Source organism: Thamnophis sirtalis, unplaced genomic scaffold (genome assembly GCF_051295495.1).
Source record: "Thamnophis sirtalis isolate CommonGarterSnake01/CBP01778 unplaced genomic scaffold, rThaSir2_p1.2 scaffold_9, whole genome shotgun sequence".
NCBI classification, from domain to species: Eukaryota; Metazoa; Chordata; class Lepidosauria; order Squamata; family Natricidae; genus Thamnophis; species Thamnophis sirtalis.
The window spans coordinates 52,320,073-52,344,399 of record NW_028261389.1 but is presented as its reverse complement, the minus strand read 5'-3'; the positions used below and the strand labels follow the sequence as shown (position 1 = coordinate 52,344,399).

General features: G+C 40.1%; 1 protein-coding gene across 1 annotated transcript in view; it reads left to right on the top strand.

The window, feature by feature from the left end:
- ANO6 (anoctamin 6) overlaps nucleotides 1-24,327 on the top strand; it is a 132,300-nt gene that overhangs the window by 83,544 nt on the left and 24,429 nt on the right. Inside the window, exons 13-18 of the mRNA XM_087723042.1 lie at nucleotides 2,220-2,365; nucleotides 3,855-3,932; nucleotides 6,231-6,456; nucleotides 7,701-7,870; nucleotides 20,128-20,225; nucleotides 20,812-20,942. Coding sequence (XP_087579168.1) covers nucleotides 2,220-2,365; nucleotides 3,855-3,932; nucleotides 6,231-6,456; nucleotides 7,701-7,870; nucleotides 20,128-20,225; nucleotides 20,812-20,942 — 849 coding nt within the window. The remainder of the gene's footprint in view (nucleotides 1-2,219; nucleotides 2,366-3,854; nucleotides 3,933-6,230; nucleotides 6,457-7,700; nucleotides 7,871-20,127; nucleotides 20,226-20,811; nucleotides 20,943-24,327) is intronic.

Here is a 24,327-nt window from a genome sequence, read left to right as displayed (position 1 = left end):
AGGAAGATGCATTTGAATAGTAGATAATGTCACAAATTAATCACATCAGAGTTGGTGAGTTCTTCACACCTTTTGTAAACACTGGCCAGCAACACCCCCCCCCCAACATCAAGAAATCCCGAATGAGATTATATATAATATCACATGAGCTTTGATTAAACTGTATCTCTGTGTTTAACATCTAACAAGGTTAAACAGGAGGGTCAGCAAAAGAAAAAAAACATAATATATCTTTCATGTGATTTGTAAAGCACATTTTATTATAAATTTCATAGCTTTAACAGTTTCTTGTAATTAATTTCTGTTACATTCTGGCATATGAACCTCTTCAGAGACGATGGAAATTCATCTTCAATTTTTGACATTAATGACAGTGGTTTACTGCTCTTCTTGATACACTGTATGAATGTCTTGAGCTTACCAAGGGAATCCCGGGTGAAATATAATTTATTCACTTCGTCAGAAATACTGATGATGATCCACAGAACATGCAGCATAGAAAGTCTAATATATAAGTTGTTAATAAGCTCCGTTTCACTGTTACTGTCCACATTATCTTCTGATTTTAAACAGCCCATTAAACAATGGTGTAATATTTTAATAACACACGCTTTCAGAACCTGTGGCATACTGACATTTTGAGGCTCCAATGTTTCTAAACCAGGAAATAAGGTAGAATTAGATTGGCTGTTTCAACTAATCAAAATACTGTTTTCTTAATTTTTATATTTACTTACCATTTGATATTTTTCAGAACTTGCAATAACAAGGCTTTATAAGTTCATTCTCTTCAATGAAGCCATGTAGCTCAGGTTTTTTCTTATTCTATGCCCACAGTTGGGAGATTTGGGGGTCAAATTTACATCAAACAAATCTCCATCTGAGATTGCCATCTTCAAGAGACTGTTGGAATTAAGGACTACCTGCACAAACTACCCAGCTCTTGTAATGACAAGTCCTTGAGCCTTGTGCATGCCCAGAATCACCGGGGGGATAACATGCCCAGACATGTTCCTGACATGCCTCTGCGCATGCCCAGAATCACAGGGGGTGGATGAGTGGGTATGACATGCCCGGGCATGTCCCAGGCATGCCTGAACAAGGCTCAACCTCTACATGCCACCTGGCTGCTTGCCTCTTGTGAACATTTTAATTCCTGTTAATATTCCTTGTCTTTTCCCGTAGGTGGGCTTCAAATGGTTACATGAGGATTTGAGGGTGCAATTGGCAAAATAGGTGTCTTTAGATTTTACAAAGGTAAAAAACCAGCTATGTGGTTTAAAAGGGGCTGTGTTTTTCCCCTGCCTTCAAGGAAATGTTTTTAAAACCGCCTAGAAATAAATACCTTTTAGGAAAAAAAGTGGGCCCTAGGTGATCCTTTTTTCCCACAGTTTTTGAGGCATTGATTTTAAAATTCCACAAAAATTAAAACCATCATTAGGCTAGAATGATTAGAAATTTTGCACCACCCCTTATCGGTTAGGGCTACTCATGCTTATCATGATGGGCTTAGGCCAATACAACCTATCCTGTTAGGGTTATGACCTTGAGAGTCCTGCACCATGTGGGGTCTATTGTGCACATCACATCCAGGGAGGAGGGTTATGCACGTCATATCCGGAGTTGGGGGCTGCGCATGTCACTTCCGCTTAGGGGCATGATCAGGTGATGTAATCAGCACGTGGGTTTGTTTACTTTGATGACATCACTGATCAAATGTACTGATAATTTTCATTTTTTTAAAAAGGTATACGCATTATCTACTCTTCTCAATTTCCCTGGTTAGCTCTCCATGGTACTCCTGAAAAGAGAGAGAAGAAAACAGATCTGAATCTTGCAACAATCTTTCCCTGTACTTGCAACTCTTCCTTTGAAAAATGCCTAGAACAAGGTGTCCAACCTTGTTAAGATTTCAACTCCTAGAATTCCCCAACTATTCCATTCTGGAATTGCTTCAATACACATACAATATATCCTTGATAGAAAAAGACTTGTTACAATCAAATTGCTAGTTCATCTTTATCTCTTCAAAAAATAAGGCACAGGTAATTGAATTTACAAGCTAGGGAAGATGTAAGTGAACATGTTTTGAAAAATCTTTTTTTTAAAGAGTGGAAAAAAATACATAAAATGGCATGGAATTGCTGCCTGTAGCAACAATTTGACTTTCACTCATACAATATGTATTGATTGTTTTTCTTGACTTATTTTTTGATTAGTTAGTTTGTTTTTGGAGTTTTGGAAACGACGCCAGGCTGAATTAGAATATGAATGGGACACGGTTGAGTTTTTAGAGCAAGAGGAACACTTACGTCCAGAGTATGAGGCAAAATGCCACCATATAATAGTGAACGAAATTACACAGGTACTTGTATTTACAGTTTTAAACATATTAATTAAAAAGATAGTTTGAATGAATTCACTCAATTCTTCTTTTCTAATTACCAGGGCTGCGTGTGTATAGTTGTACAATCTACAAACATGTTGCAACAGAGGATTATTAAGTTTCAATAATGCTGAGCAAAAGGCAGCTTCTTAGAAAACCTCTTCTCTTGACTTCTTCTACCACAGTCTAGTTTAGTACACTATGATATTTTTCCTCTTTTAACTATGTAAAAAGGTAAATGGTGGTGATAGAAGCAGCATCTCCTTGCCTCTTCATCTGCATTGTAAAAGTGTCAATTAAGGGGGCAGCAGGGGTGTGACCTTTAGATCAAAGTGTCCAAAATGATCAGATCTTGCCTTTAAAATTACATGGGAAATTGGCAGTAGAACAGAAAGTGTAGGCCACTTGCTTCTTGTGTGAACTATGTGCCATTTACATTTTTTTATTTATATGAGTTAAAGTGGCACCTGGATATGCAATGTTGCATAGCAATAAACTTCTTTCAGGTGCCAAGTTTGGAGTTTTCCTGGATCATAGGTTCTTTCATGGCAGAGTTCCCATGGTAACACTGCTGGTATGGATATGGTATCCTGCTTTGACCACAGAATAACAGTAGGGGTGATGGTATTTGAAGTTAAAAATGGGCTCTTCTGACTTTTGCTAAGCAAATCACATATGAGGGAAAGAGACAGAGAGACCGTGAAGATCTCTAATTGCTGCTATCTCATTTAGATTAATATCTCCCATGCAGCAATGCTAGTTTACTTTCATTCTGGTGTGGTTGTCAGGTGCAGAAACTTGGGTATAAGCGCACGTATTGGCCATAACATGATATTTCTACTATTGTTTATTACCATCAATGGTTAATGGTAATTGCAAATGGTTGCTCTATGTGGCAGTTGCTAAATAAGGACTACCTGTATTTTAATCTCCATCTTTAAAAACTTAAGTAAAACTGCTGTGAAAAAAATGTATAAATGTATTTCTCCTTTTTCTTCTCTTTTTTCTCTCTTTCTCTGTTAAAGCTATAAAAACCCTTTGTTTTTCTTAATTGCTTCATTATAGCAAGAATATACTGAACACAAAGATTATTTTGGGTACCTGTCATATGCAAATTATTACTATATTCAATTTCATTTTGCTAATGATGGTCTGTGCTAAAATAAAGTGTATTAGCACATTGCATTTTTCTTATTGTTTGATTGCTAGATTTGCATATGAAAAATAATTATTCCAAAACATATTTTTATTATAATGTAATAAATAAAATTAATAAATTAATGTAGAAATGAAATAAATGTTTGGAAATAAAAAACTTGCGGTTAATAAAAAAACCAATTTCCATCAATTAATGATAACAACTAGACAGGTTTAAAGTTTCTAGTTTAGAAATTAATTAGAATGTAAGAAAAATTACATGTTATATACTTGTCCTAATAATCCTGTTTCAATTAACTTGTTTATACAGCAAGAAGAGTATGTTCCTTATACAACCTGTGGAAAGTATGTACGGATCGTCTTCTGTGCAAGTGCTGTCTTATTCTGGGTAAATTTTGTTGGTTCATACTATTTAGAAAGCATTAATTTCTGCTATGATAGCTCCTTGAAAGAGCAAAATTATGTGATCACTATTAAAATGAAAATTACTGCAATAGCATAATTGTTTCTTTTTACAGATTGAAATAGGAGGTTTGCTTTGGAATACAGCACTCCATGTAGAAGGCCAACATAAACAAACTAGTATGTGTGTATATGTGTATGTACACACACATATACACGCACACACACGTATTTCTCAACTTATGACAATTGAGGCAAAAATTTATATTGTTAAATGAGAAATTTGTTAAGTGAGTTTTGCCCCATTTTACAACTTTTCTTGCCACAGTTGTTAAATTAGTAACATAATTGTTAAGTAAATCTGGTTTCCCATTGACTTTGCTTGTCAGAAGTTCACAAAAGGAGATCATATGACCCTAGGACACTGCAACCGTCATAAATATTAGTCAGTTACCAAGCATCCAAATTTTATTCATTCATTCAATAGTCATAAGTGTTTTTTTAGGGCCATTGTAACTTCAAATGGTCATTAAATGAACTATTATAGGTTGAGGACTACCTAAATATACCTACATGCACACACCTACATTTTTTTTTATTGCTAGACCACTCATGATTGTTTCTGGGGTTTTGTCTTGTTTTTTCAGCTTGATTTCTCAACTTCATACCATTTCTTTATTTCTCTTGATATACTGAGACTTAGAATAACTTTATTGTCACTTTGAATATACACTAATCGGCAAACATTAAAATGAAATTTTGTTGCATGCAGCTCTCAAAGGGTCTCCAACTCTAATATACACTACAGTTAATTTCATGCATTACATGGACCATAAGACACATGACAGTAAAGGTTTTATGCAGTTAAACATATCACATATGTACAATAAAGGGGGTTCTGCTATTTCCATAATACAAGGACCTGGAATTAGATATAATTCTACGCCTTCTGTACAAAATGCTCAGTTTTCACCTTATAACAGAAAAAGGAAAGTTAATTGCAACTGCATCATACAGTTGATTCTTTAGAAACACAGTACAGCAATCTTTGCATTAGCTGATTTAGTTGTGTTTGTGTGTTTATAAGTAAATGAACAGATGTTATGCTTTGCAAAATAGCTATTTGCTCTTCCAATTTGTTCTCAGGAAAAATGTTGTACTTAGAAGTCTCTATTTTAAATTTTAGTGTAGTGTTTTCTTAAATATTTTTAAATGTTTTATTAAGCTCATAATTGCATGCAGTGAATGCAAAGTGGGTGATTTTAAAGATAAATCATACTCCTTTTTTCTCTATTTCTGTCTCTTATTTATTTGTTGCTCAATTTGTGTGGTTCAGTATCAAAAATGCAAAACTTTTCCCAAATAGATTTGAGACTAGGAAACAGGCAAGGGCAAGCCACTTTCAAAATGAAAAAACTTCAGAGACCTTTCCAGACAGTTGGCAGGAATCATTGACTGAAGGCACACAGAGTATCTTGTTATCGATGATAACAAGTGCCTCTTCATTTCAGTTAGATAATTTTTAATCTTCCATATTTCTGCTTCAATTAAAAGTTAAGAGACTATAAGCTGACCATGAAAAATATTGTGGAATGCCCAAGAGAATAGCTTCAAATGTGTGTTGGTGTGTGTGTGTGTGTGAGTGGGACCTAAATTGAAAAATGACTTTCAAAAAGAAAAAACATTAGAAAAAAGAGTAACAACATAACAGAATAATAGAATAACAAAGTTATAAGGAACCTTGGAGGTCTTCTAATCCAACCCCCTGCTCGAGGAGAAACCCTATATCATTTCAGACAAATAGTTGTCTAATCTCTTCTTAAAAACCTTCAGTGTTGGAGCACCCCCAACCTCTGAGTGTAGGAACACAAATTTTGGAGCACGGAGAATAGAGCACGTACAACGTAATTATAGTTATGTTTCATGTTGTCATTTCTTGGGGTAAATTTTGGCTATCGTTGAATAGATTTGAATAAGTCTGTGGTGAGTGACATGATGCCACTTACACCAGTGACTCATGGTTTTCAATGGGTGGCAAATAATTTTGTGTTTCTATAATACAGTTCTCACTAAACTAAAAGCAATAGATTCAGGGTGCTAAAATGTTTTTTTTCTTGCAGTTTAGGAGATGAATTCTAGAAAGAAATATAATTTCTCTTAATGATGAGAGAAATGAGTCTCTTAATGATTTTGTTTTAAAAAATGATATGCTTATGAAGGTAGTTGTTATGTTTAGGAAAGTATGTAAGAAAGTAAGAATATATCTTTTGCCTTTTCCTTTTAGATTCTGCTCATTCTTGCATCTGTTGTTGGCATAATTGTTTACAGACTTTCTGTTTTCCTGGTATTTTCTGCAACACTGCCAAGGCACATCAATGGAACAGACACAATACAAAAGTACCTGACTCCACAATTAGCAACTTCAGTATCAGCTTCAGTGCTCAACTTCATCATTATTATGATTCTGAACATTATCTATGAGAAAGTAGCAATCATGATTACTGACTTTGGTAAGGTTATCATAACATTCTATACAATATTGGGAGTAAAATGTATTAAGTACTACCAGTAACCTGCGAAAAATAGCTTCCAACGTTAAAAAGTAAATTCCTTAAAGCAGCATCAACATTTTGCAGGCAGGTGAAGGAATCTAAAAAAGATTGAGTTGTTTTTGTGAATATCTTACTGTGCTGTCTTCATCTTTATGCCTGGTCTAAATCTCTTCTTCGGAATCAATTTTTGAAGTGTGCACAGTTAGCAATAGCAATAGCAGTAGCACTTAGACTTATATACCACTTCATAGTGATTTATAGCACTCTCTAAGTCAAAGGTCCTCAAACTATGGCCCGAGGGCCAGATACGGCCCACCGAAGCCATTAATATGGCCTGCGAGGGACCACAAGGCTGCCCCAACCACATTGCCCCACCTATCCACCCGACCCAACCACCTTTTGGAGGCCGAAGAGGCCAAAAATGGGACACACGGAGTTCTCAGGAGGCTAAAAATGGGCTGGTTTTGGGTGGCAGAGTAGTTCTGGAGGCCAAGGAGGGAGGGAGGGAAGGAGGGAGGGAGGAAGATGCACATCCACCCCAAGGCAGCCACATCCCTTCACTAACTTGCTTTTCTCCCCCAGGAGCATAACAAATTAAAGCTTAATTTGTGTGTATTGTTTACTGGATTGCTAAATTGCCCATGCCCACGTAGCCACACCCACCCAGTCACATGACCACCTAGCCATGCCCACCCAGTCACATGACCACCTAGCCACACCCATCCAACCCCCCCAACAGTCTGAGGGACAGTGGATTGGCCCCCAGTTTAAAACGTTTGAGGACCCCTGCTCTAAGTGGTTTACAGAGTCAGCATATTGCCCCCAACAATCTGAGTCTTCATTTTACCAATCTCAGGAGGATGAAGGTTGGGTCACTCTCAGCCAGTCATGATCAAACTCCTGGCTGTGGGTGGAGTTAGCTTGCAGTACTGCAAACTGGGCCATTGGGCCATTGTGGCTCTTAGCAGAATGCCTATGCTAAATGATGCTAGCCAGAACACACATGTATAATATCAGTTGATCACCTGGTAAAAGAAGAAAAGATAGTAACATAGTAACAATACAGTTACTATGTAACAGTAATAGTAACAGTTACATATTTGAATAGCCCAAATAATGTTATTTAAGCTATAACACAATATTTTTGCCAAAAAATTGCTCTTGGATTAACAATTTCTCTCTCCTTTGCTTGTAAACTGCAGAATTACCAAGGACGCAGACTAATTATGAAAATAGCCTAACTACGAAGATGTTTTTATTTCAATTTGTCAACTATTATTCTTCGTGTTTCTACATTGCATTCTTTAAGGGTAAATTTATAGGTTTCCCTGGTGACCCAGTTTATTGGTTGGGAAAATACAGAAATGAGGAGGTATGAATGAATTAATCTTGTTTTATAGGTCTATTTCAACTGATAACTATTAAGCTGATGGCACTTTTTTCCTCTTCACCTTTTTGGACTATGGCATTCTATACATACGTTTATTGAGAAGGGAGAAATCTCTGCGTTCAGGTGGATTTGGCAACTGTAGGTGGATAAGGTGGGAGGGTTTGGCATTGCATGGAAGAATAACAGAATTGGAAGAGACCTTGGATGTCTTCTAGTCCAACCCCTTGCTCAAGCATCAAACCTTATACCATTTCAGACAAGTGGTTGTACAATTTCTTCTTAAAAACCTCCACTTTTGTAGACTTCTAGACGTATGTCATTCCACTAAGTAATTCTTCTAAATGTCAGAAAATTTCTCATTAGTTCTAGGTTGGCTCTCTCCTTCATTAGTTTCCATCCATTGGTTCTTATTCTGCCTTCGGGTGCTTTGAGGAATAGGCTGACCCCCTTCTTAGTGGCAGCCCCTGAGATATTCGAACACTGCTATCATTTCATTAAATTAGACATACCCTGAAAGCTATTGACATTCTCAATCACCCAGGTCATGGTGGAAGAAAAGCACCTTTGGGATGGATGTATCCTGCAACCATTTTTCATATGTTTTATGAAGCCCCCTATTATCTTTATTGATCTTCTCTGCACTCTTTTCAGAGTCTCAACAACTTTTTATACTGTGGTGACCAAAACTGGATGCAATATTTCAAGTGTGGTGTTACCAAGGCATTATAAAGTGGTAATAACATTTCACATGATCCCGAATCCATCCCATTGTTAATGCAGCTTAGAACTGCATTTTTGGCAGCTGCACCACACTGCTGGCTGGTATTTAAGTGATTGTTCACTAGTTCTGCAAGATCCAGTGGTGGGATTCAAATAATTTAACAATCGGTTTGCCCAGAATGAGGTTGGCCATTGTGAGTGGGGTGGCTCATCTCCATCCTCCAGCTCCACTGCACATGTGGGATGAGCCTCCCGCAACGGTCAACATGACCCTGGGTGAACCAGTTGTTAAATTACCCCCCCCCCCTGCTATCAAAGTGGATCATGGGTGCTGGACTGCAATGGAGAAATGGGAAATGGAGCAGCTGGCACAAGTGGAGGAGGAGGAGCAGGGAAAAGAAAGAGGGAAAGCAGCCTCCTTCCCTGGTGCCAGCTACTCCGTTGCCTGTTTCTCTATTTCAGCACAACGCCGTGCTGCGGAGCTTGCCCCACCCACCACCACCCAGATGCCTTTGTTTCCCCCAAGCATTTCTTTGCCTACTTGATTTTCAGCTCTGTCATGTTTCTCCATCATATTTCTCACCATCATGTGCAGGGAAACAAGTTCAACCAATCAATTCCAACTTCTTGCAGAAAAAAAATAGATCTTGTGAAGTTGGAATTGATTGATTGAACTTTTTTTTAGTCCCACAAACTTTTTTTTCCTTGCACACGATGGCGGGAAAGACGACAAAGAAATGCGACAGAGTTGGAAATCGGGTAGGCAAAGAAATGCTCGGGGGAAGTGAGGGCATCTGGGTGCCAGGCAATGAAATGGGCCTGTCCCTCTCCATCAGTTGCCCAGGCCCACTACAGGGAAAGCCAGCATATACTGGCACTTAAATATGGTGGCATTCCAACTCTGGCCAGGAAGGGGAAGCTGACATGGGCTCTGCAGGCAGGACACCCCTTCACTTCAGCACCCTCCCTGACCCTCTGGCACTCCACCAGTGCTTTGGCCTTGGGTTGCCACTTTATGCACAGGCCCTGCAAGCCAGGTCAAGGCCCCATGGATGGGCTAGAGGAATTGAAATGGACACTATTCAGCTGGTTTGCTGAACTCACAAAAAATTAGCTACTGGTTTTACTGAACTGATGCAAACCGGCTGAATCCCACCACTGCCAAGATCCCTCTCATAGTTACTATTATTGAGCCAGGTACAAGCTATTCTGTACTTCTGCATTTGGTTTGTCTTGCCTAAATATAGAACCTTGCTTTTCTCATTACTGAAGTTTATTTTGTTAGATAGGGCCCAATGTTCAAGTCTGTTAAGATCCTTACGTATCGTGAGTCTATTTTCTGGAGTGTTGGCTATTCCTGCCAGCTACGTAGTTGTCAGCTGTAGATTTGATGAGTTTCCTTTCTATCCCTTTGTCTGAATCATTTATGAAGATATTGAAGAATACTGGGCCTAAGACAGAACCTTGAGATACCCCATTTCTCTCCATTTAGATGCAGTTCCATTAAAAATTACATGAGTGCAGTTGGTCAGGCAGTTAGGAATCCATCTGCTGGTGATGCTGTCTAAACCACATTTTTCTATCTTATCAAGTAGTAGGTTGTGGTTTTTTCAAACAGTAGGTTGTGGATTTTTAAAAACTTGTTCCCAGCTGTTCTTTCTTTTTTGAGGGGGCAGAGGAGGGCTGGTGTCAAGGAATTATCTTCCCTTTGGTGACATTACATATAAGAGGTGTGGTGGCGCAGTGGTTAGAATGCAGCATTGCAGGCTAATTCTGCTGGCTGCCAATTACCAGAAGTTCTGCAGTTGGATTCTCACTGGCTCAAGGTTGACTCAGCCTTCCATCTTTCTGAGATCAGTAAAATGAGGAGCCAGATGGTTGGGGGAAATGTGCTGACTCTGTAAACTGCTTAGAGAGGGCTGTAAAGCACTTTGAAGTGGTATATAAGTCTAAGTGCTATTGCTATTTCTCCCTGAAACATAAATTTGTAGACTTGAAAGTGAAAACTATGTCAGCAACCAATTTTGAGCAGAAAGAAAGGAATTAATTATTCCTCTGCTATTTTATTTTAAATGTTTGCAACTTTTCTATGCAACATCAAGCTTGGATTTGAAGGTGACCAGACGTCCCGATTTTCACGGGACAGGCACGCTTTCGCACAATTTGTCCCGTGTCCCAGGGCGTTCTTAAAAAGTCCCGATATTTGTGACCGGACCTGGAAGTAAGCCTGCCCCGCCCCCAGCCCTGTATACCCGTCCCAGCCGGCTGGTATTTTGTCCCTTCTGTCTCCCCGTTGCTCAGAAAAGCAACTCTGGGAAGGTCCTTTGCTAGCAGGCAGGTTCTAGGACGCCTGCAGCCACCAAAGGACCCTCCCAGAGTTGCTTTTCTGAGCAACAGGGAGACAGAAGGGACAAAGTACCATCCGTTTTCCCCGTGCCACGAGGGCAGCAGGAAGACTAGGACAAGGATCTCCTCTCGGCTCCAGCCTGGGAGAGAAGCAGCAGAGAAAGGTAAACCAGCATTTTATATTTTATTTGCTTTATTTGTTTTTGGCCCAAGCGGGGTGGGGAAAACACCTTGCCAGAGGCTGCTGGAGAACTCTTTCCGAAGAGAGGGTTTGGGAACTGGGCGGGCGAGATTGGAGTGGGCAGGCGGGGAGCGTACTTGCTCCCCTTTCCAATGGCCTGCCTTTCCCCACGGAGCCTGTGGACGCAGCTGCTGGCTGTGCAGGTGGCCTGGAGGGAAGCCCCGAACCTCCTGGCGTGGACCTGGCGTTGGAGATCTGCGTTTCCAAAGCATAACATTATTTCACTCCTCTCCCATTTTTTTTGGGGGGGGAGCTACGAGAAGCGAGTGGTGGCCACTTGGGGAATATTTGTGTCCCTGGGAGATCTGTTCTTCCCCACCCCTTACCTCCGAAGGGGAGGCCAGGCGTGGGAGAGAGTGATAATGATAATGACCAGTTCCCTCCTGTTTCTGCGGGTTTGGGGGGGGGGAGAGAAGGTAATTGCAGAGCCTGGACTGAAGTTAGGAGGCTGACTTGCTACAATAAGCGGTGACCATTATTTGGAGGAAGAAAAAAACGTAGCCGTGCGATGGAGATTTGCTCTTGCAGAACTTGCATCATCTTTTTTTTCCAAATTTTTTTTTAAAAAGCCTTTTAAACATTTTTATTCCTAAAGGCAAAAAAACCCCATAAGGCTTGCTGGAGAACGGAACGGAGGTGACGTGCGAGGGAGGGGCGGGGTTCCGTGGTGGGGGGAGATGTTGCTGAAATAATTCCATCTATCAGGAACTCAGAGGTGGGGGGGGAGGTCAGTGGGAAGCCTTTGCCGGCCAGACGCCAGGCGTAGCTCTGAAGTTGCTTTCCTTTCTAACTGAAGCAACAGATGTTTCCCTTGCTTAACATCTCAGCGTTTTTCGCATGGGGCGGGCTGCAAGAGGGAGGGAGTGAAGACCTTTTCTGGATTGCTGCAAAGCAAGTCTGGGGAAGTCCTTTGCGCTGGCTAGAAAAGGTCTTCACTCACTCCCTCTTCTTGCAGCACGCCCCGATGCGAAAAACGCCGAGATCAGCGCACTTGGGGCTGCTGCTGCTGCGATGTCCAGGGAGGCTCAGCTGGTCTGAGTAACATGAGGGATCGCCCTCATGTTACTCGTCTTCCCGGATGGGCTGGTAAAGGGATAGAAAAGGTTTTTCGCCAATCCCAGGTTTCAGCTTCTTGGCCTCATTATCTCTTTCCAGCTTCTTTTGTTCAGCCTATAATTAAGGTTCTTTTTTATGTCTTAGGAAAGATCACCTGGTTAGGTGATCTTTCACCTAACTGGTCCGGAGCCCATCTGCAGGTTGGGAGGGAGGGAGGGAGAGACACACAGAAAGACAGACAGACAGAGACACAGAGAGACACACACAGACAGAGTGAGTGATTAAGTGAGTGAGTGGGTGAGAGAAGACAGACAGACAGGCACACACAGACATATACACACAGAGTGACAGAGAGAGAGGAAGGGAGGGGAGAGAGATAGAGAGATAGAGAGGGTGGGAGGGAGAGAGACAGAGAGAGACACACAGAATGAGTGATTAAGTGAGTGAGTGAGTGAGTAAGAGACAGACAGACAGACAGACACACACACACATATACACACAGAGTGACAGAGAGAGAGGAAGGGAGGGGAGAGAGATAGCAATAGCAATAGCAGTAGACTTATATACCGCTTCATAGGCCTTTCAGGCCTCTCTAAGTGGTTTACAGAGAGTCAGCATATTGCCCCCAACAATCTGGGTCCTCATTTTACCCACCTCGGAAGGATGGAAGGCTGAGTCAACCCTGAGCCGGTGAGATTTGAACCGCTGACCTGCTGATCTAGCAGTAGCCTGCAGTGCTGCATTTAACCACTGCGCCACTTTGGCTCTTAGAGAGATAGAGAGATAGAGAGAGAGGGAGGGAGGGAGACAGAGAGAGACACACACAGAGTGAGTGATTAAGTGAGTGAGTGAGTGAGAGACAGACAGACACACACACACATACACACAGAGTGACAGAGAGAGAGGAAGGGAGGGGAGAGAAATAGAGAGAGAGGGAGGGAGAGAGCTTTTAATTTGTAAGGATGTAACCTCGCTGTTTTTGCCTGCTCTCAAAAAGATGAGCAGGGTTGAACCTGGCTAATAATTGGAGGGGAACCCACCTGGGAATCTCAGTACTGTATATTTAATAGGAAAATATTAAAAATTGTCCAAAAGCAACAATGACAATTTCCATACTACTGCTAAGAAAATTACGACACATCAATAAAATTATAGGAGCTGAGTTTAACTCAAGAGAAACTTTTCTAAAGGTAGACAGTTATATAACAATTCCACAATTCTGAAAGAACAAGCTTGTTCTATATGAATGCTACAGCAGAATGAAGTAACACTGAAGATAAGTGCAGGTAGTTCTCAATGCACGACGACAATTGAGCCCAAAATTTATGTTGTTAAGTGAGAAATTTATTGAGTTTTGCCCCATTTTACAATTTTTCTTGCTACATTTGTTAAGTGAAAAAAAAATTTTTTAAATCACCCCCCCCCAATGGTGTCCCTCTTTACCAATGTTAAAATCTGGTCACCTTATCCTAAATCCAGCCAACAACAAGAAAACAGTCAGTTGAAGTTGTCATTTTTATATTTTCTTATCCAACTTCTGAGTCTGTCTCGTATTTTATGATCAGAATTCTTGATAAAGGAAAAGGGAGAGGAGCTAAGATGGAGGACAGGCAGCAATGGCTGTAAAGAGCTGTTCCAAAAGTAAATTAGGTTTTTTTAAATCTATATATACAGCTCAAATTGTAAACTCAATCTATGAACTTTTATCGTCATAAATAAGGTTGACTGCCTGAAATAATCTTTTGCAAAGTTTGTTAGGAGCCACCCAAATACTGCAGAAGGACTTGGGAGGATCATCAAGGATAGATATGGGATGTCTAATTCAGAAAATGAAACTAGAGAAGGGCCTTGTCTTCCGTCCAAAAATGTGAACACTCATAAAGAAAACACTCAATCAGGCAAAGACTTAGAGATGACCAGTATAACTACAGTCTGCAGACTAACCAGGTTACTTTGCAAATATACAACAACAGAGTGATAGAGGGTGTTGACCGGAGCTATTAGGCTGTCCCTGAGCCAGCTGCTCCGCTGTTAATCCACTCTGATAGATCTACTACATGCAGAATGGCTGCCAGCGAGAAGGCAATGTATGATAATTCTCCTACCGTTCAAGCAGCCCACAATTCCTTCTATGCTCTTTAGAATGAAGCCCTTTCTGGGCACCTTTTCAATATTTCCAATATGGGTACAAAGTGTACCAACTCCTGAAACAGCGTCACCAAGAGGGAACTGTTGCTTTAAATCCAGGCTCCAACAGCCCTCACACAGCTAAGCCTGCAGCTGAATTCACCCTGAGAAGGCAAAGGAGTGATATACACACTGTGTTACCCACAGCTGCAGAAAGTGCTGAGGATGTTCCGGAAAAAATGCTGATTGACCTATTCAGTCATTGCTGGAACCTGAGCAAGTTAATATTATTCAAAGAGTGGATGATCTAAAAGAGGCTCTGACAACAACTCAATCTACAGCAAAGCATCTATTTAATTTGACTCCACTAATCACTCAACCTTGTGACAATATATTTAACCAACAATCTGCCTTTAGCTCAATAGTAAAAAAAGGTAGTGTCATACAGGCTGACAGTGGGGTAACTGCACTGACTGACCCAGACTCTGAGAAACAGCTGAAAGACAAAGGGCTTCATCACACAGTGATGTCGACAAACTCTAAGGATACAATCCAGCTTCCATCCTCATTTGACTTAGAAGTTCCCAACACATCTTCTCACAAGATGAATCCTCAGCTACACCCCTCCAAAAATGGACGTAAATCTACATTTAAAGATATAAGCCAGAGTACCTGGCCATTTTAAAAAAATCATTCTTGGAGCAAAGGCAGAGGCACACTGGCAATCAAGATATAGAGGAGCAACAACAAGTTCTGCAACCCATGAAGAGAAATATCGAACCTCACAACAACTGTGTTTATATGGGAAGCATAGATGATATCGACCCGGCTTCAACGTCAAGTTGACATCCAGAATTGTTACCAGCTAGCCAACCAACCAAGCCAGACCATCTTGCCTCTGGGAACCCCGTACAGATAATGACCTGGAATGTAGCTGGCTGGAAAGGGATGGTTGATAGTGAGCTTTCTCCTTAGATTTGATGTCATAGCCTTACAAGAAACCTGGTTAACCAAAGTGGACGAACCAGTACAACTGCCAGGCTTTCAGAGATGGGCCTCCCCAGCCCAAAAGACAAAAAACGAAGGAAGACCCGCTAGTGGGCTATAAAGCAAGAGTTGCAATGGCAGGGAAGAAACTATATAACGAAGATAAGTATTCATACTTCCAGCTGTCAAATTTGAATATAAAAAGTTCAAGTTAATACTGATAAATGTGTACATCCTTCCAAACACATTCTGGTATAACTCTGAATAATGGATTGGCTTGGAAGTTATCCTAGATGATATATCTGTATTGTACCTTCAGTCCATAGTGGTATTACAAGGAGAGTTAAATGCTAGGTTGGGTCTCTCTTTGTATGAGCTTGCCTAGAAGAAGGGAGTCCCAGGGGAGTTTTTTGATAACCATCCTCAGTGGCTTGAGAGAGACTGCAAAAGTAATGCTGCTGGCCTGCTCCTAGTCTCCTTAATTTTTAAGGGTAATCTCCAAAATCTTGGGAGGTAAGGATAAGAATTACACGTATCCTTACACATACCACTCGGTCAATTCAAGCAGTGCAGTGGATCTCTTTTGTGTGTCTAGAGATAAAATCAACCTCTTTTCGGAGGTCACAGTACATGTTAGCAACAATAGCTATCATCAGCCTGTAAGTGTGACATTGCGAGGTCACTCAGATTTAAGACCATATAACATGGTTGATAGATGGCTCACCAAAAAGGTAGAAGTAGCCCAAAATAAAAGGTTAATTTGGCCCAAAGTTGATACTAAGACAATATTAAAAGGTAAAGGTAAAGGTTCCCCTCGCACATATGTGCTCATCTCTGTTTCAAAGCCTAAGAGCCAGTGCTAAACACTGTAGGGACATGGAACACTGTTACCTTCCCACCAAAGTGGTCCCTATTTTTCTACTTGCATTTTTACATGCTTAAGAACTGCTAGGTTCGCAGAAGCTGAAACAAGAAACAGGAATTCACTCTGTTATGTGGCGCTGGGGATTCGAACCATTGAACTGTTGACCTTTCTGATTGACAAGCTCAGTCTCTTAGCCACTGAGCCACTGCGTCCCTTAAGGCAATATTAGATTGCCGTAAAACAGAGAATGCTACTAAGTGGGCTAGAACAAGCCACTCGTCTATTACTGACTGGCCTTCAATGCATTCTCTGATCTCTGTAATATTCTGAAGAAACACCTAACAATGAAACCTGCTACAAAAAGAAGACCTCATTGGTTTCATCCTGAATGCCAGCGACTGAAAAAGAAATTGAAGGCAGCCATGAGGCTTGCCCAGAGGACTCCTACTGCTCACATACAAGCTGAGATGTTGCACACAAGAAGGGAATATAAAAAAAATATAACATTAAAGAAAAAAGTTTTGCCATTTCAATCTAGTCAGAACTTCAGTTGGCTGCCAGAAGTCACAACCCAGTAATATTTTGGCACTCTGTAGCAGGTGTCCTGAAGGAACGGAGATTTGCGTTTGACATACCAATCTCTGCTGAGGACTGGGAGAATTATTATCAGTGTTTGTTTGCTTCCACAGAACCTGTAGAGAAACTACCTTTAAGCAATGATCTAATAAACCCTAGAACTCCCCTCTCCTTGGCCATCAGTCTTGGAAAAGGTGATACGATTCATCATTAAAAAATTAAAGAGCAATAAAGCCCCAGGTAAGGATTTTTTACCAGCAGAATTATTCAAGAAATTTCCCAATTAGTGGGATTCAGCATTGGCAGGTCTTTTTACAGACATAAATAACGCCTGTCATATGTCAGATGGGTGGAAGATGGCAATAGTTGTTCCCATATATTAAAAAAGTCAATAAAAGGGATCCTAGTAATTATAGGCCCATTAGCCTAATTGACATTGCAGCAAAAATATATGGTAGGTACCTTTTGAATAGAATTGAAATCTGGGTAGAGGAAAACAATATCCACACAGAAAAACAAGCAGGTTTTAGACAAAGCCAAACTACTATTGATAACTGCCTTGTCTTGAACCATCTAATTGCCAAATATGCATATAAGAGGAGGCCCGTTTTCTGCTTTCATAGACCTTACAGCAGCATTTGATATGGTAAACAGAAAAGTACTATGGAGTAAATTGATATCTCTTAAAATAGAACCTAGACTCCTGGCTTTGATTATTCCTGGCCTTTACACAAGTACCTGTTTGAGTGTGCAGTATGGGGTTAATGGGGCTCTGACTAACAGGATTCACACAAATAAAGGGGTAAGGCAAGGGCGTATCCTGGCCCCATTATTATTTTGTTTATATATCAATGACTTGCCAGGGTTAATGAAGGCTCCCATGGTACACATGCCAATGACCCTAAATACTTACTGCAACAGCTTGCTTTATGCTGATGATATGATTTTACTATCATATACACTAGTAGGGTTAAGTAGCCTATTAAGAAGATTCAGCTCTTACTACCAGGATAACTTCCTAATCATCAGTAAATCTAAATAAAAAATAATGGTTTGGAAAACACCATCAGAGACATAAGTAGCAATTAGATGGGAACCAATTGAACAGATTAACACCTTTGTATATTTAGGCATAACTTTTTCCAAGACTGGATCTTGGGCTTGCCATCATCAACGGAGTACATTTAGAACAAAAGCCCATTTGAATTTGCTGCTTAAACTAAAGAATCATGGTTACCCAGGCTCCCTAGCCCCATTAATTAAGGTTTATAAAGCTAAAGTTACCCCTATGCTTATATGGAGCAGAGGTTTGGGGTCTATAGTCAACCACAGTCCTAGAACAAACACAGTCCCAGCACTTGAGATGTATTTTGGGTGTAGATCCAAGAACATCTGCTGCAGCAGTTAGAGCTGAATTGGGAATTCATACAATTCATGCACTATCCAAAATTAGAGCATATAACTACTGGTGCAAAGTCAATGAAATGGAGACTGATAGACTCCCCAAGTTATGTCTCCTAGAGCAAATAAAATTACAATCACAAATCTGGATCACCAAACTAACAAATTTTGTAAGAAGCTGTTGTCTTCCTGCTTCTTGCATAACAGGAGAACAACTCAAAAAAGAGCTGCCCAAGGAATTAAGAATATAGAAGCACAAAATGATATAGCTATCCTTAGTAAGGTGGGTAACTTGAAATGGTTGAGTAAATACAAATGTACTTTTCAAGTAGGCAGCTATTTGAAGTTACACCTGCCAAAACATCTTAGGGAGATATTTACGTGAGCGAGATTCGAACAGCTTGACATAATGGTCAGATATGGCAGATTCCATTCTATACCCTACAATGAGCAGCTCTGCATTTGCGGAGCAGCAGAGATAGAAGTCCTATTTGACTGTTGCTTGTATAAGGGAGTGAGAGACAGATACCTTGGTCTATATACCAAACAAATGACCCATTGGGATCCTTACATCAAAACAACATTTAACACACCACAGTACTTAAAAAAAATGGTTCGGTTGAGATCTGCATATGTGGAACTGATTGGGGTGACCCCGAAGTATAATTTTATCATATTTTACCTATATCTTAAATTATTGTATTGTATTCCAATTTCATTTTAGACTGTACTTTATTCCAATTTCATTTTAATTTGTATTTTATCAAATTCCACTTTATATAGCTTTTATCAAATTTTAGTAATAATTTGTTTTTGAAACTTTGCACTTTGATATGGCCCAAGGGCTAATCAATAAAGATTCAATGTCAATGACCAGAATTCTCCTGATCCTGAGGATATTGTCTTAAACTTGGGGTTAAGAGAGTGAACTAACTCTCTAATAAACTGTTCACACAACATTGAAGGAATAACGATATGAGGAATTTTGCTGAGATTAAATGTAACCTAATCTCTAGATTATTAAAGCAGGTTGTTTGTGTGTATCGAAAAGTTGCACAATATGGTTTTGTGTGTGTGTGTGTGTGTGTGTGTGTGTATGTATATGTATATATGTATATAGAGATATATAAAAATGTAATATCATGAAGCTATAACACAAGCACTAAAAATGCTTCCTGAAATGCTCAACCACCCGCCATAGACATTGTGGTTCTACTTTAACACCTGGATAAAAACCTACCTCTTTACTGGGCAGTATACTGAGGACAAAGAACTAAACTCATTACCTTGCTTGCAAAATTCATTAATCTGAATTAATTTGAAGGACAAGTGATGAGCTTTGTTATTATATCTTTTAGAAAAGGGATTAAATAAAAATATCTGTCATTAGTTAGAACTAGATAGGACAAGCAAGCAATATATTATTGAATTATCAACTTTGGGAAGCAACAACACAACTATATATCTATGATGATTCTCAGTCATCCAGGTCATGTTTATCCCAAATATGCTTTTTCAAAAAACAACTAGCCTTTGTTTTTCCTTGAAGATGTTTCACTTCTCATTCAAGAAGGTTCTAGGGCTTGTGTAAACAAGACAGTTAATTAATCTGTCTCTTTTTATATTCTGACTTGGGATATGAAATTTCAGGCCAGCTAATCTCATTACTGAACATTAAAACTGAAGAAATAGATTTCTAGCATTCTCTAATGCTCAGTTTAAAATGCTATGTTGCAGAAATTATTGTCTGAATAGTTGGATAAAATTGACTAAATACAAAGCAGAGTTTAGTATAAAACATTTTCATAAACTTAGCATAGTTTAGCTGAAAAAAACTATTATGAACTTCATATTTTTTGCAGGGAGCAAGTTATAACATGCTTTATTTCTGCCCCCCCTCCCCACTTCTTTCACACTTAGTGTGATCCAGGTGGATGTCTTCTTGAGCTGACAACGCAGCTGGCAATAATAATGGGAGGCAAAGCCATCTGGAATAACATTCAAGAAGTGCTTTTTCCGTAAGTAAATAGTATTGATAGCAGAAGTTGAAAGAAACCCAAAGAACTGATTTGCACTGACCAAAAAGCAATCCCTGAATTAAGAAAGAGAGCTTTATCAGTAAAATAGATTTAATTGTCAAATGCTCAGAAAAACAGTGAAGATCAAGGAAATATTCAGAAAAGAAATAAAGAGAATTAAAGGATTTTTAAGAAATTAGTAGTACTTCTATATCTTGTACTTACCTTGAAGTCAACTAAATCTATAACTCAATCCAGGTAACCTAGATGGCAACAAAAAGAGATACAAAAAACCATAAGCTATTGTTATCATTTTGTGGTCATCTGAATCTTTGCAACTCAGAGTTGACAGCTAATTTGGGGTAATTTGGGATGATGTTGAACATAGAAATTATAAATGAATTGCTTTATTTTTTTCAATTTGAAATAGATGGATTAAATCCTCCCAGTGTGGGGAAAAATTGAAATGTTTAGCTCTACTCTTTTGAGGAACTTTGGGATCTATAAAGAAATGCTAATAGAGTTCAAATGTTACACCTCTACTCTAGCAGATAGAATAAATCTTGCTAATTCTCCAAATGTACAGGTGGCTTAAAAATCTGATTGGAAGATGCCGCTCAGCTACACAATCAGAAACTATTGTTCCTCGCTGGGAGCAGGACTACCATTTGCAGCCCATTGGCAAGCTTGGATTGTTTTATGAATACCTTGAAATGGGTAAGCCAAGCAACCATTTTATTTCTTGTTGTCATGTTATATATTAGATCAAAGTTTGCTTCACAGATTCTGTTAAACAATTAATACAGAATAGAGGAAAAGAAAAGGAAGAAAATATGTTTGTACCTCATGTACATATGTGCATGCCTACACATATGGAGGCCTAATGCAAAGAGCTATGCATGAATTATATGTAAAATGAATGTGTAAATTTATGCTGGAATTTTGGTTGTCATAGACTTCAATATTAAGAAAACTTCTGTATATGTCTTGAATGCAAAGTCCATTCATGATTACCTCTCTCTGAACAGATGTTCAAACTTTAGTACACCATTTTTTCTTAATTTTGGCTATGCAAAGGGCTTTAACATACTGTAAAAATGGGAAGACTATCCTGGGTATCACCTACGTTTTTTTTTAAACCTTTGTGAGGGCAGGTCAATATTTAACCCAAAAATATATTCATTTCTATAAGGAGATACTGATGCCCATTTTCTGATAAACATAATATGTGTACATTTCAGTTCTTCCAATGTCTTTAATCAACCCTCCTCTACATGGAGAGATATGTTTTTATATATAAATAAAATCAATAGCATTTAGAATGCCTTGTGGTGCTTTATAGCTCTCCCTAAGCGGTTTACTGAGTCAGCCGCTTGCCCCCAACAATCTGGCTCCTCATTTTACCCACCTTGGAAGGATGGAAGGCTGAGTCAACCTTGAGCCTGCTGAGATTTGAACTGCCAAATTACAGGCAGCTGGGAGTCAGCTGAACTAGCCTGCAGTACTGCATTCTAACCATTCAACCACCTGTCTCTCTGTGTGTGTGCATGTGCATGTGTGTCTGCGTCTGTGGCTGGCTGGCTGGCTGGCTGTATACACATACATATACATACTGCATTCAGAAAGTATTCACACACACCCCTTCAATTTTGTCAAGCTGCAGCCTGATTCAGTTGTTGAAATTCATTTTTTCCCATTGATCTACACTCAGTACCACAAATGATAAAGTGAAAACAGAATTTTAGAAATGTCTGTAAATATATTAAAGAGAAAAAAATAGAAGTATCACATTGGCATAAGTATTCAGATCTTCACTTAGTACTTTGTTGAAAAACCTTTAGCAGCAATTACAGCCTTGAGTCTTTTTGGGTACGACATAACAAACTTTATGTCAGGGTTCCAAATAACATCCAAAATTAAATCAGAGCCCAGCTTGGTGAAGACCTTGCCTTTAACCAAGTAGTTCAACATGGTTCCACCACAAAACCGTGTTCGACTAAAGCGCGCTCGATGAAACCGCGTAGCTGATGTCATCACAGGGCGACAACAGCGCGGAGACAGAAGCACACTGTAAACGCTAAACCTAAAATTAACCCCTAAACCTAAACCTAACCCCCCTAAACCTAATCCTAAACCTAACCCTAAACCTAACCCTTAATCTAACCCTAAACCTAAGCCTAAACCTAACTCTTAACCTAACCCTAACCCTAACCCTAAACCTAATCCTAACCCTTAACCTAACCCTAAACCTAACCCTAACCCTTAATCTAACCCTAAACCCAACCCTAAACCTAACCCTAACCCTTAACCTAACCCTAAACCTAAACCCTTACCTTAACTTGAATCGGCTTGCTTTCAAAGCGCTATTTAAAGCGCCCTTCTTTCTCCGCGCTCGCTGTTGTCGCCCTGTTGATGATGTCAGCGACGCGGTTTAATCGGGCGCGCTTTAGTTGAGCGCGGTTTTGTTGTGCCACGGTTCAACATATCTTTCATGAGGGGGAAGGGATAGGTGTTCTTCATGCATACCGCGTTCAAGGCTCGCAGATCAATACAGAGATGAACACCGCCATCTTTCTTTTCTCTGAAGAGCACTGGGGCCGCTACTTTCGATTTTGCTGCTTCAATAAAAACCCACTTCAAATTGGTGTCGATGTAGTTCCTCAATTCAACCATCTCCTTGGGAGTCATGGAATACATTTTCAGCTTTGGTAGGATAGCCCCAGGTTTGAAGTCTATTGCCAATCTGTGGGCCAGTGAGGGGGAAGATAGTTGCTGTCTTCCTCACTGAACACCTCCGCCAAGTCCCAGTAGTCTTTTGGTACTTGTTGGATCCCTGGGGTTTTTGTCTGTGCTGCAGGTGCTGCAGGTTCTGGGTTCTTGGGTTCAATCGACCCTGGGTGGCCCTGTGGCTCCACCGGTGGTAGTGGCCCAAATCCAATAATCAATTTCCTAATGCCATCTTCCCACTTTATCGTAGATGTCCATTTGTCCAACCATGCAAGCCCCAACATAATTAATTCCGGCATCTTTGGAGCCACAATGAATCTGAGGAGCTCATCGTGGTGGCCTATTTGTAACTTTACCAGTTCGGTCATTAGGGTGGCCAGGGTCCACCCAATTAGCGTTCCATCTACGTGCTCAAACCGAATGGGATGAGCTAGAGGTCTTGTGCATATGTCTAGTTGCTTTACAATTGACATGCTGATTAAGCATCGGGTGCAGCTGGTGTCCACGACTGCTTCAACTTCCCCTTCACCCCCATTTTGGGTATTTGGAGCTTGGCTTAGATGGGGAAGGGATGGACAGGTTCACTCACAATCGGGTCGTCTACACTATTCTCTTCCTCCGAGATTTCCCCATTGGTTGTACTTTTCATCACCATAGGTTGGGGATCAGCTTTCTGAGGTTGTTGACCCAGATGACTCTTTTCTGGTGGCTTCTGGGGCCTTCTATTTACCACGCTGGCGGTGGTGCATGCATTTGTGAGATTGGGGCTGGAGCCAGGCACTCTGATGCTCTGTGGCCAGGTTGACAGGAACAGTGGCATTTTATCACCCCCCCAAGGGAAGGAACCCAGTTACATCTCTAAACTTACATCCCCCTCATTTCCTCCTGTAGTGATAGAAGGGGAAACACATTATGAGGTGAAAAAAATCTTAGACTCCAGGCTGTATAGGGATCACTTACAGTATTTAGTGCATTGGAAGGGGTACCTTTTATCCAAAGCTACTTGGTTGAAAAGCTGGAACCTAAAAGCGGATGTCAGTAAAACAATTCCATGATAATTTTCCCGATAAGCAAAGGGCCCCCTGGGGGGGGAGAGGTGGTTAATTCTGTTAACTCCTACATGATTCTCTTTTCAGGAAATGTTTTCTTCTGAGGAGAGGCTACCTGTCAGGCCTGCAGCCAGTTCCTTTTGGGATCTTTGGCCTGCCACACTAATATTCTATTCTACTATGCTGTTTCATTAGTGGGGAATTGGGAGGGGGAACAGTAAGGAGTAGAATGTGATGTTGTCAAAATAAAATTCCTTTCTAGAATCCAAGGTCATCCTTTGTCTCTACACCTCTGCATCTGACCGGAACTGGATGGGTGGAACTGT